We start from the raw sequence: 13,595 nt of genomic DNA, 5'->3' as shown, positions 1-13,595 counted from the left end.
CATTTCTTTGCTTCACTTTGTGGCACCTGCCTGGAGTTGGAGCATGTTTTCTTGTTCTCATTGTCACATTTCGCAAGCAGTTAGCAAAACTTTTGTTGCATGGTAATTATCTTTAGTCAGATGAAAACTGCTGTAAATACTAAATGTCGACATGGTTATGGTCTTATGTCAAGATTTGAGGGTGTGGGCATAAAAGCAGTAAATATGTATTTCTCTCTGCAAATTAAACTGTACATGAAATAGTGAGCAGATGATGTGCTCAGGCATCAAGGCACAACATATTTATTTGCTGCTGCATTCTGCCAGCCTGAAATCGCACATTTTCGATGAAGTTGGGTTATTTAATTGGTCATGAGTTGAGGACAACGTCCTGGAACAAGGTTTATTCCTATGTAATGTCTGCATTTTCTTCCTTTATTTTTCTTCAAAGAATGTAAAATTAGCAGCAGTAGATTTTTACAATGTTTCTGAACATATGGCCAGCTTACCTTCCTGTCATCTGGTACACAGAGTTGCTTTCCTATGTTTTTACATACCTTAAGTTGGGTGAAGAAAAAGAAATAAAAATAAAGTTGCCCTGCCCACATCCCTTCGGGCACAACTGGCAAGCCTATGTTTTACATGTTATAGTTAGTGGTTGACCTAAAAAAGGTAATAAGCCCCAGCCTGCATAGCTAATAGTACAACAGGCTACTATGTTTTACAGCCAGTGATGTATATGTGATGTCCCCTGAAACACGGATGAGAGATTATCCATGGGTGAGGATAGAAGCTAAGAGGGGACCGTTGCCAACCATTGGTAGCTCTTTCCTCTGATCACATGACCACCCCATGGTGGCAGCCCATGACTCGTGCCTTGTGCAGTCTTCATTGTCACTTGATGGGACACGTCATTGCCGGACACCGCCAAGTGCTTCAAAACACCTCTTGTAGTCTGTCATGTCTGTGTAGAGGTTACAATAAAGGAAGGCATTGTAGCAGTCTTACAGTGAGTGTACCCCTGGGCTATTGGGAAAGAAGGGATTAAGGAAGAGGTTGAAGAGGCAGGGATTTAAAAAAAGGCTTTTATACTTCCTTTATGCTTCCTTTTACACACAGGATAGCATGAGATAGTGAATTTTTTTTTAATGTTTAGGTTACGATAATTCAGATGCAAAATCTTAGTTGAATGATCATTTGCTACATTCCGAACTTTGCATTTGTGCTGAGCAATATCAGGTACTCAGAAAAATGTTTAATATTAGAGGCATGTGGAAAAATTGGACCCCTTATATTTGCAGTGTGTGTTCCTGTGTGTTGGTAGCACTGTTTCAAGTGCTGAGGGGTGCGTAAACAAGTTTTACTGTACACTGAAATGTACTTAATTTTTTTCTGGTTACTGTTTTTACTGTTTTACTATCGTAAAATGTTCCTGCACTTACTCCGACTGTTTGGAAGCTGCTGAAGAGGGAGAACGCTATGACTCCAGTCATACTTGCTTGGTGACAGCACAGGTTAAAACAGTAGCTGAAAAACAGCTTTTATGAAACCATGGCTTGGGACCTTTCATGACTGCTGAGCCTGCGATTCCGGGACTTCGCAGTATATGCATTTCTGAGGAAGTGCATCACCAATGAGCCAAAAGTGCAAATCTAGATGTTTTTTACTTTAGCTTTGTAAATCAGTTGCTGTTAGTGAAGTGAGTAGCAAGTGCCAAAGGATGGTAAGCGAGATGCTGATTTCTTATTGAATAGAGAGCTACTTGTGTTCACTCATCTCTGTATTTTGGTTGTCTTGTGGTTCTCAACATTGCAGCCTTTATTTTTTTTTTTTTTTCACTGGCGGATGAATTTCTTTAGATGCAGGCAAGTGCAGCAGTGAAGTACAAAATGTTTCTTTGTCCTTTTCTGCTCCGCAGCATTCAAAATGCTCAGCTACCTTTGCTCTGGAAGAACATGGCCGTCGCTCCGCTGAAGTAAGCCGTTGCATTTCATTTGCTGATATTGTTTAGTATGCATTTAAAGGTGCACTGAAGAGGAATCTGAACTTGTCTTTTTGCCGCGGGAACTCGATCTACACGTTCTTAGAAACTGCGACTTATTGCCCTGTATGGCCGATTTCCCAAATTAAATCGAATTAACGGCCGGCTCCCGCCCTTTTTTTTTTAATTCTGCCTCGTACGGTGGGCGGAGTCGACCAACGCGTGGAGTGCCTTTCACCCAGTCCCGTGGCGGCTTGCCGCTCTGCCATCGGCGGAGTAATACGTAGTAGTCCATAGTAGCAAATAGTCCGCGCGTATTTTTATTTCTGCGGGCTTATTTTGCGGCTATATTATCTGCGAATGAAACTATTTATTCATGGAAACCTAAAAAGCAAAATAAAGCGAAAGCAAAGCCTCCACGGACCTGGCTGAAAGGAACTTCACGCGTTGGTCGACTCCGCCCATCGTACGAGGCAGAATTAAAAGAAAAAAGGCAGAAGCCGGACGTTAATTCAATTTAATTAGGGAAATGGCCATACAGGGCAATAAGTTGCAGTTTCTAAGAATGCTAGGAACGTGTAGATCGAGTTCCCGCGGCAAAAAGGCATGTTCAGAATCCTCTTCAGTGCACCTTTAAGTGCTAGCAGTTTTCAAAAATTTGTCGCCATGTGCCTCTTTTTCTGTAGTATTTCCTAGGCAGAGCAAGTATTGAGAAGGAAAACTGGCCATTTTAGATGGCACCAAGACAGAACTCGCTAAAGTAGCGAAACAGCAGTAGAGAAGTCTGGATGAAGGAGGACAGAGCTAGTGGCCACTTTGAGATGTTTGAAAGCCAGCAGGACCGCCACGTTCTTGATGTGGCCTTGCATTAGGTTGTGAAGGTGACTAGGAACCAAATAATCTGAGGGCCTGTTCTTGGTGTCTACATCTCGGCTACTCTAAATGGTCTGCATATTCATCACTGTGTCAGGACCTGTGGAGTGTTTGTGTGCAGTTCTCTGTAATATTGAAACTTAAAATTGGCACAAAGGACGATGAACCAAACAAAGAAATGCATGCCCATCATTGCCTCTCAGCTAAACTCTGAAGTCTAGGGTTCGACGGAATCCCCTCTGGCGAGGGAAATTCATAGTTATTTGTCGAAGAAAACATACACTCGCCAAGGTTCAAAGAAAAATAAAAAGAATTGACGTTTCGGCGCCCGTATGGGTGCCTTGATCACAAAGAAGCGAAGAACGGCTACGGGCGTTTCGGCGCCCGTAGCCGTTCTTCGCTTCTTTGTGATCAAGGCACCCATACGGGCGCCGAAACGTCAATTCTTTTTATTTTTCTTTGAACCTTGGCGAGTGTATGTTTTCTTCGACAAATAGCTAAACTCTGAATGCAGGCAATACTGAATATGTGGGCATATACGTGTGCATGTGTGTAAGTGACGAACAAACAAAAAATTAACAATGTGTTGCTGAGCTCTTGTCCAGATAACAAGCTCCTTGTGAGTTATCGCTGACGTAGGTTGGCTGATGCATACCAGCTCACCACAGGTATTGATTTCAATATCTGCAATATGTTTTTTGCACTTACAAACAGCACATGGCAGGAAAGTATCGAGCACCGACCAATCTTGTTCAAAACAAGGTTGCAAGGTTGGTCGGTGCTGGATACTTTCCTGCCATGAACATTCTCAATCAGACAAGTTTCCGTCGAGCCATGGATTTCAGACAGCGTATTTTCCCCGCGTAACCAGCATGAGGTTAACTCATTGACTCCAAACCTGCTGGAAATCCACATAAATGCTTAACTACCTCAAGCAGATTCATTATATGTCCACATGCGTTTCGCTGCATGAAGAGCTGCGTCAATTTTTATCTAAAGTCATTGTTATCATGTGAAAACCGCAAGTGCCAGGCTTTACCTTGCCAGTGCGTGCCTGAATGACTACTGTTTTTCTTCCTCAGCTGATCTCTCTCTGTGCCTCTCATTGGAGGAGCTTCAGAGGTTACCGCTACTGTTTCTGCTACTTAAGGAAAGGAGCAAGACCCCCAGCACTGTCACAAAGCAAGTGGATGACATGCAGATCCATATCTCATGGCAACCAGGCTTGTACACACTCACACACCACCCTAAACCTCCCGTTCCCCCTTCGACAGACGCGAGCAAACGCGCTCAACTCAGCGTGTCGCGATGGCTTGACACCTCTTCTTATTGAGCATGTATTTTTTGTCACTCGCTGCACCGAGCATACACGTCCGCACGTAGCAAGTGCGAAGCACCTTTCCTTGCACACTGTTGTTCTCTGACAAACCGGCACTGCATTGTAGCTGCAACACTAGAGACCGATCTCGTATTTTTGCCACTGTGAGTTTTTAATTTATTCCTGGCTCTTACTCTCGAAGGAGGCAAAGGACAAGAGTTGTATATGTGTTTCTTTTTTTTCTCTCTCCTATTCTTGTGCGTGCATGTGATACGGGTTTTGTGCAACACAGATATCTACACTGAGACGCCACCATGCAGGCAAGTCCTGAAGTGTCAGACAGATGATGAAGAAGCACGGCCTGTAGTGGCAGCAGGGCTGGGAAGGTTTGTGAATACCCAAACAGCAATGCATTGTCGCTGTGCATTGTCCATGTACACACAAGCCACTAAGCATGGTCGTGTGATCAGCTTGAAAGTTTCAGCTAGCATTGAATAATTTTTCTTCAATATTTTTGCTACTTTCTTGCTGCCATTACACAAAACCAGTGCAAATAGTGTGGGTAGACAAAAACAGTTAGTTCATCATTCGGTGCCAAACTTTTCATGTATACTGCAGCTTTTACACGCAGATAGAAGTAATGTGTAGTTTGCATCTTGCAAAGAGGTGTTTCTATTTATTTGTTACAGTTTAGATTTTGGTGCCTAGGTTTTGCTGATAACCTTTTCATGGTTTTGTCTTCAGCGTCAACACTTGACCTTATGGGCGGTTGTTGCAGCTAACCTGATAATTTTTTTCGCTACCTGAGGAAGAACGCTTGTAGAATCATTTGGTGCCAACAGCACCTTTGGTTATGAAGCACAAAAAATACTCAAGTAAACTTTGTTATAAAATCCTTCACAATTATGTCAAATCTCAAAGCTGGTTTTGAGATTGCTGTTGATGTCGATGGTTGAAAGTACTGCTGAGCTTTTTGCTGTTATTTGTTTCTTTTCAAATTCCAATGTGGTCATGACAAAATGTCTTTATAAAAATTTAATACCAGGTCATGGTTTTTCATACATGAGGTAAATAGAAGGCGGGGACTTTTTTAAGTGGCAATTTATCTGTGCCATTTATCTTTATTTGCTTGTAAATTATGCTCTATGAACATGATAAATGATAAAACATTGAGCTCGATATATATCAGAGTAGATTATGTTATTTATGTTAGTAAATACCAGTTTTCCAAACATTGCCACTTTAAAATTGTGTATACACAGACTGTGAACACAATGTTCAAAACAGTGTAACAGCTTTTATTACGAATTTTAATGCTTCCGGCCAGCTTTTTTAAAATCAGAAAACATAGGTCATATTGCATTTGCATTCTCATCATATACTACACCTTTTATTTATAAATCTAAGCATATTTGCTTGAAACAAATCACACCAGCACCTTTAGTCACATTTGCATGATAGGGCTAACCAGTATGTATTGTTTTCTCTGAATACAGTGGTCACAATTTTTTGTTACAAAGGGTACATGTGCTAGCTTGCTGCTGTCATGCTGCTGCTTTTATCATGCTACATGATCATTTTGAACACCACATGCAATTCATTGGGTGTTTCGAAGAGGTTTTTTTTTTCACGTAATGTTGAAGCACAAGTGATACTATGTGCATTCTACAGATGATCTGTTCAGTCTCGTTAACGCTAGCAAAAAAAAATTGGTGTTTAAAAGCCAAACATATCAAGTGCTAAATGCCAAGCAAGAACATAAACAAAGTCATTTATTCAATATGAACCAACTTGGGCTATGTATTATATGACTCTGCATGTAAGAAGAATGTGCCTCTGTTCTTGTGTAGCTATTAGATATTGTCCGGAATGCAAGGTAGAGCAGAGCAGACTAGTTTTTCCAGAAACCCTTTGTAATTTGTGTATCAGGTCATGGTTTTTATTCCATTTGATGTACATGTCAGTCAACTCAAGTGATGCCAAAAATCTTGCCATTTATCGTATTGCATTAGTAAAGGCACAGGCAACATTTCAGAAACACAGTTATTCCCATGTACCAGGCAAGCGTAGTACATCCTTAGTACCTTTATTAGCCTTATCTTTTCTTGTTTTTTTTCTTCCAAATGGTGCAGTCTATTCGTACTGTAAACCTTCCTAAGTTGCACAGGGAACACTATCAGCATCAGTTTTTGACTGAAAAAAGCACATATCAGAAGGCTAAGGGTAATCATATGTTGTTAGGCAGCTCAAAGATGGCAAGAGAGGCAGTTGTAAGCAACTGCTGCTTTATGAATATTCACAAAGTACTCCTGACTGTGTCAACATAAGCATGAGGGAAATACCGCACCCTGAAGACACCATGTGGGCCATGTTTTAACGAACAAAAGGCATATCCTTGGAACAAGTGCAGAATGACGTTGGCTTTCATGTCTTTGCTTTCTCCTTAATCTCGTACTGGCATAATTCCTCAGTCTATGATGGCCTTGTTGGTCGGTAAAACACCCTTCATCATGTAAATTTTCTATACACTTGAAGTATATATATGAATATATATGAGATAGTATATGTATACAAAGGAAACGTCACTACAGTCAAACTATGCACTTTCATAAATGTACAAAATGAGAGATACAAGACCGGGCAGCATGTTCTGTAGAATTCAAAACCTGCTTTGCATGTCGTATACTTACTTGCTTTTCTTTTGTGCATCTGCATGTTTGGTTAAGCAAACCTTAGCATGAGGGAAATTGAAATTGCCTTATTGTCTATTTTTTTAATGTTCCAGCATGCTAAGTAGCTTCTTACATCCAAGAGCATCTAGTATTGCTAGCATTACCTGCCAATAACTAGGCGCTGTTATTCTGCTAGGTTTTCCCAATTTCTTTCGGCAGTAAACTTCCAAAGGAGTCAAATCTGCACAGTTTCTTAAGGTTAACATGTTATGATGCTAGTAGTGAGTCTTGTGAGTTAAAGAGTAAAAATAGAAGCAGGTGCCTAGTCTGGCTGCTAGCATTGCTGGAGAATTGTTTTCTTTTGCATTTTGTTTTATTTGCAGTGGCCACCTCCAAATATCACTGTGTTGTGTGTTGTGTCAGCAGATAATGCCAGCCCCGAATTTGGCCCAAGTGTATGCCTTGTTGTTGTAGCGTGCACTCAAACCAGCAGTTCTACAGATGAGGACCATATGTAGATTTGTTTTTTATGGTGCTAGAGCAACGTCATACTGACCCCTCCAAGGCAAATGCTGATCACTGAAGAAAAAAAAAAATGTTGCTACTCTAGTCCCTGTTTCTGATTTGTCATGGCAACAGTTCCGGAGTAATCTAACCCACACCTCCCAAAAGAATAGCATGGTTCATGCTGTTTCAAAGAACCAGTGAGCTGAGTAAGTGCTACTTAGTAACTAGTGCTCTTGCTCCGCTGTCTAGTTAGTTGTCTTCAAGCATATTTGTATGCATGTGTGCCATTTCAAGCTAACAGAGAAGTAGATCTCATAAAATGCCAAGAGATTATTCATAGGTTGTCTTGTGCGCTAATATGCCATACCTAATGACTGGTGCAGCTTTGTGTCAGCATGTTCTTTTTTTTTTCTCTCACCTAGAGTCCTTTTTTGTCAACAAATTGTCGCTTTTGACAAAATAGAGGAAGCATTAAGTTTTTGTGCTGGTTGTTTGCTGCTCCTCTCAGAGGAGGTGCTTTCAGAAGCTCAAAGCTGTTACATCTCATAGTACATTCACTGGCAAAGTATCCTTGTGGTTTATGCTTTCAAAACATAATGGCTGAAGTGTTGTGGCAGCTGCAGGCTTTCTTGTTCATCATACTTCTGGAGATACTTTCTTCTTGCTCTGACTAACCTTTGGGTCCTTGCCGCATGCTTGCTCCTGGATTATATACACCATTTTTCTTGCCGCATATGTAAGTCTATGATGTGATGTTTGAGCCATGCTGGAGTATTGTTAACTGCACCGTTTTACATTTTTGCACTCCGTGTCTTTGAGGCTCGCCTGCGTTGTCAGTTTTGTGATAAAGCAGATTATTCGTAGCTTTTAACACACTTTTTGATCTCAGGCAGGAAACCTTAGTGAGCTAAAGCCTATTACGATGCGCAGATGTCATGTTCTTGTGTTCATTTATTCCCTCACTCAGTCAATAACATATCACATACTATGCAGCACAGACTTGCAATACACATAGGATGATGCTTTCATTTGCTTGTAGTTGTGATTGGGCTTCTTGTTACTTAACATATGATATCGTATGCTGTTTGTTTCTTTTTCAAGTGTGCGAAGTAAATAACTACTTTCTCTGCCCCGTGTAGCAAGTACTAGAGCAATAGTAGCACTACTTTCTGTAGTGGATACGTGGCCATGATTGCAAATCATGTGGAATTTTGGTAAGCCCGTGCTACAGAGCAGTCGAATGCGTACGTCCGCTGTGTTCTGTGAACCGCGCAAGAAAGAGAGTGAGAAAGCGCCCCAAACAAGCCTTGTGTAAGTGTGTTGTAGTTACGGTTAGCATGATAGAGCCACTGAGGCATGGCACCGTAGGAAGACAAGATGGCTTTGTTGTGGCGAGGTCACAGAGGTACGGTTCAAGCTGCGTACGATTGCTTCTGAGAGAAGGTAGACACAGCGGTGTTTTCTATACCACCGAATTATGCAGGCGCATAGCTGCCAATTTAACATGGGCATTTACGCGAACATGGAATGCACGCAGTCTTTTTTTTCTGAGGTATCAACCGACGAGCCGACGCATGCCTCTCCCTTGAAAGCCGTCTTTGCCACTTACACACACTTCTTGCGGGAAAGCATTCCATACTTTTGCAGGCAGCCATGGCGAACTCGACTGCCTTTACTTTATTCTTTTTTTCTTTCAAGTGCTCATGCTGTTTCTGTGCTTTTTTTTTTTGCTTTGATACAGATTTTTCGCAGGCCTAAAAAGCGCTAAGGTTGTATTCAGTGGCTCTCTTAAATGCTCAACATTGATTGCTCCATCGTTTTCTAATTCTCGCGATGTTTTCTTTCAAACGTGTGCTCGCTAGCTGATTGACGTCTGTTGTTGTCGCAGTGCACATCAGTCTTTTTGCCGTGTGTGTGCAGTTTTACACATATATTTAATCGTTCTGTGATAACAAGTTTACTGGGACGCTGTCCTTCGTATCTGTTATTTTGAAACGGCAACAATTAAACATTTTTTTTTTTTTTTCTGAGTGCAAACAGAGGGGTATGCTTGAGTTGGTTGTGGCGCTCGTTGCCGTGAATGTGTTTCGTTCTGTGTGTGATCTGTGCTCACGGGACCTCCCTGATTCTCGGCGTGGCACAGACTAACCTCTCAAAGAACCCTTCACTTTTATACACACACAGCTACAGATAGTTCAGTAGACTCACAAGTGAGAAGGCTAGCTTTTTACCCACTTTTTATTTTTTTCTAGACTCAAATGACTGTGCATTTTTCATTTCCAGAACGTCGCATTTAACATTGTAGGCGAAACAAGATGAAGGCCAAAAAGTCTTTCTCGGCTCTTGTAAATCTGTCGATATGTGCATGTGAAATGCGACGTTCAGAAGAAGGTTGTAGCGCAGAAAAGGCATTCCGTACATGACAGGGACGGAGGCCTTGAGTATCTAGTCAGTGGATTTACACACGTGTCCGTGCATATGAGCGTCGTGTGTGAGTGCTGTTGTCACGTAGTGTTGCATAAGCTTATCTGTTGACATTGTGCCACGGTCAGTGACGAACGCGTGTGAGTATCTTCAGCGCTTTCGTTTTCTTTCTCTCTGTCCTTACTGAGAGATATCAAATTGTCAACGTCCCCACTTAACACTGCACTTTGTCATGATGTGTAGTGTGACCGCGCACCGGCCTGTGCTTTTTATTAATTTTTCTTTTCATGCATGCTTTACTTACTGCATGCACAGAAAGCCGCGCACATGCGAGGACATGCCCGTGCGTGCAAAAAGCGGCGTCCGCGACCGAGTCGCCTGTCGCTCACCGATCGCCTTTGCTTTTCCAGCATATTGCCCGCGACGCCAGACGCTGGACTGCTCAGTCCAGAGCTTTCCTCTCAGCTGTTTGACTCACGTGCCGGGGAAGATTATAGGCAACTGCCTTTTCCTTTGCCATCCTCCCTCATATTCCCACCGCATGGAGTCCGCGATCGATCGCTGCTGGCGAAAAAGCTGGAAGAATCCAGTTTCTTTTTTCCTGCGGGAGCAGGCGGCGCGCAAACGCCAGACTGATCAATTTTGGCGCCGCAACGATTAGCCGAGGAGGACGAAGCTCTAGTCGTTAAGTGAGGAGGATCGCTGGCATCTTTTAAGAAGCTAGTGCACAGATCGTGTTGCTTCGTGTCACTCTCGCAGAAAAGATGCATTCAAGCGAGAAATGCTCGTAACAGTGAAACCGGAGATCATATGTTGTCCCAGCGTGACGCCTCCTTAATTACCCCGCACACCAGGTGTACTACTCTGCACCCACCTTGTTTCCCGCCTCCCACCACCGTCTTGCACTACCCAAGATTGTTTTATGAAATGAAAAAGAAACGAAAACGCCGTCGACTCGCACGCGGCGCAGTCTCTTCGTGGGGACTTGAGGAAAAAAAAACACAATGAGTCGAGTCACAGGGTCGCATACACACTTGTACAGATCTCGTTTAAAGCCAAAGCTGTTGCCCCCATTCGCGTGACTTAGCGGACGAAAGGAGCCGCATAAAGAATTAAAGTATGCGCGCGTTGTCAGTTGAGTTTATTTTTGTTGATGACGTGTGATGAGTGGAGAGGAGGGGGCAGCACGCCTCCTCAAGTTGTTCTCGCCGCCTCCGTGCGCACCCAGTCAGCTGGAAACGTCAGAAAGTATAGAACAGTGGAGCCGCATAAGCAAGCAGGACAGTGCAATATGAGGAAGAAGCCTTTCGTTCCTGCATCAGTGCGCACGAAATGGAGGAAAAAAACTTTTTGTAGCCCGACTGTGTATCGCTTGCATGTACATTATTAGATCGTACTCTGTTATTGCGTTCTTATTTTTGTAAAAAAAGAAGAGGGAAGCGCGCGTGCAAAAGCAAAAAAACAGTGCTCAAGAGGCGGAAAGTTTGTTCAAACAATCACTACCGTGTATGACTGTTTTTTTTTTTCTTTTGGGCGGGAGAGCGAGGGGGAAAAAGAGTGTGACGAGGGGCGGCGAAGCAAACGCGACGCTGTGTATAGATATAGATATGTATCTATATATGTGTACTCTCTACACCCACTAAAAAAAAACATATCATGCACTTTTTTCACAGTTTGCTCACATATCTCGTCGAGTGTGCTTGTGCTCTCGCTTGAGCGCGTGTGCGCGCGCCCCGGCAGCGATTCGCGGTCCGCGCCCCCCGACGCAGGCGGCCATCTCTGCAAGCAGCGACCAGTGCAGTGGTGCCTCTCGCAGGCGCTGGCCTGGTGTTGCACCATTCCCAGCGCCATGCCGCGCAAAATATCTCGTAAAGAGCCAGATACATTAGCCTCTTCTCTGTGGTTGGGCGTGTCAACAGCCAAAGTAATCGGAGCTCGAAATGCGATGTCGTCGATGCGTGGTCATTTTGTAGCAGCGTGCCCAGTCTTGTGTCTTGCGGCTTTATGGTAAAGGTATTGTCTACGGAGAGTGGGTTTGCAAGCATGCGCTGTGCCTCCTTTACCATTCACTGACGTCACAGAGCACAGAAAACGTGCAGTGTTTTCTCGAAACGCCTGTAAATGGCATGTTTTGTGCTAACCTGCTGGTTTACGCTACTGGATTTATGCCGTAACAGGAGGACATCTGTGTGAAAGATTCTCAGTATCTGATTAGCGCGTGAGGGTGCTGTTATACAGGAGAATAAAGAGGATTTGTAGTTCGTTGAGCATGGGACAGTTACTGAGAGGAGAAAAGGCCCAGTGCGCCACACGTCGCATCCCGTAGGCAGATTCCCGAACTTAGGTTGCTTAATCTGTGTGGCTATTCTTTCTAGTGCTCGCTTCATGGCTACTGTGTGGCATCGTGATCGTTGCAGTTGTAGGTAACCTCTCAACAGCCGCCGATATTGTGACGTAACATCGTGTGAACACGTCCGCGCCAGACTGCTGGCTGGTCGGCGTTGCATTTTTTTACCTGCAACGGTGTGCGAGCCGGTGGTTGTGCAGTATGTGCCGCGTTGGCCGTCGATCGCTGTCGGGGCTCGGGGAAACGAGGGAATAAGATGACGACGCCCTGAGTTGTCTGCCAAAGTCGGCGCGTCGATGCCAAGGTCTCATTTATGCAAAAAAAAAAGAAGTAAATATAGTGTGTAAAACCACAAACAGGAGGGAGAGGGGGAGGAAATAAACATACAACAAACACATGGGTTCGTTCGTTTTTGTCGAACTTGTTTCACTCATTGTACAGCGGAGATGTGTGTGACTGTGTGTGTGTGCGTGACGCGCCAGCCGGTGGACGTTTTCTATTGTTATTTATTTGCTGTTTCATTTCTTTCTCGTCGTCTGCATGATAGAAGTGTCTCTCGTTATACTCAGGAAGCAGACGCCACTAGTCTTAACATAGACCTGCGCGGTGATCGTAACGGAGCCCGCCTGCGTTCGTTTGCACCAGATATATCGTGTATACATAGTAGCCGTACTGTTCTGCCGTTGATGCACTATTTCTCTTGGGTTTTTCTCTGTCACTTTTTTGCCGCTTGTTGTTCCCGTATTGTGTGTATAACGCGGAGAAGGAAAGCGCATTAAACATTATATACACAGTATTTAAAACCCCGTATCGAGCGTGGTGTAAAAGAGCGCGGAGATCTGGTGGATTGTACTTACATCGGGAGCTGTGAAAGGATAAAAAAAATGAAAAAAAAAAGAAACACGCAAACAGCGCCGCTATTTGATGCAATAAACTCTGATGAAGGCGTGTGAGCACCTCGATTTACTCGACTCTCGAGGTAATAAAGGAGATATTTATAGATGTTCTTCATGACCCTGTTTCTTGTGTGTGTGAATCTCTGTCGGCTCCGTCGTGAGCACGGCGGCCGCGGCTTGCAGAGCTGCGCGACAAGCCGACACAAACTGTGAGCACATGCTGAAGGTAAGGTCGTGTGACTCAACATAAGTAGGTGCGAGTGTTCACTCAAATGTCTCGCTAAGAGTAGTGGAGTAGCACCAAGATCAAGTTAGTACACGTATATGCATAAGTTATTATATAACAGGGAACACCTAGTTTGCGTTCCAGAGTCAAAGCTACCCTCTTGAGCCGAGAACTAAAAGCTGACGTGCAGGTTACCCTTTCTAAACATCCACAAGCGACTTGCAAACTCTGAGCTAGGGCGTACACCTCGGCTGGATACAGATGCGCTGTTCATATCTCGGGAAAAGTGACGCCATGGCCGGCAGTTATCGTAGCATGCTGAGTGTGCTGTTTATTGACATGACAGCTCGCATACATGCGTAGTTTTTGGGA

The 13,595-nt window shown here is 43.6% G+C and overlaps 1 protein-coding gene across 1 annotated transcript in view; it reads left to right on the top strand.

Moving 5' to 3' along the window:
- Positions 1-13,115, top strand: part of LOC149339394 (poly(rC)-binding protein 3-like) — a 313,316-nt gene extending 300,201 nt beyond the window's left edge. The window contains exons 15-16 of the mRNA XM_089548166.1: positions 1,898-1,954; positions 3,916-13,115. Coding sequence (XP_089404292.1) covers positions 1,898-1,954; positions 3,916-3,919 — 61 coding nt within the window. The 3' untranslated portion in view covers positions 3,920-13,115. The remainder of the gene's footprint in view (positions 1-1,897; positions 1,955-3,915) is intronic.
- Positions 13,116-13,595: the final 480 nt, after the last annotated feature.

The sequence above is a fragment of the Amblyomma mixtum genome, chromosome 6 (genome assembly GCF_055824585.1).
Source record: "Amblyomma mixtum isolate Tamu chromosome 6, ASM5582458v1, whole genome shotgun sequence".
NCBI classification, from domain to species: Eukaryota; Metazoa; Arthropoda; class Arachnida; order Ixodida; family Ixodidae; genus Amblyomma; species Amblyomma mixtum.
This window is presented reverse-complemented; position numbering and strand designations above follow the sequence as displayed.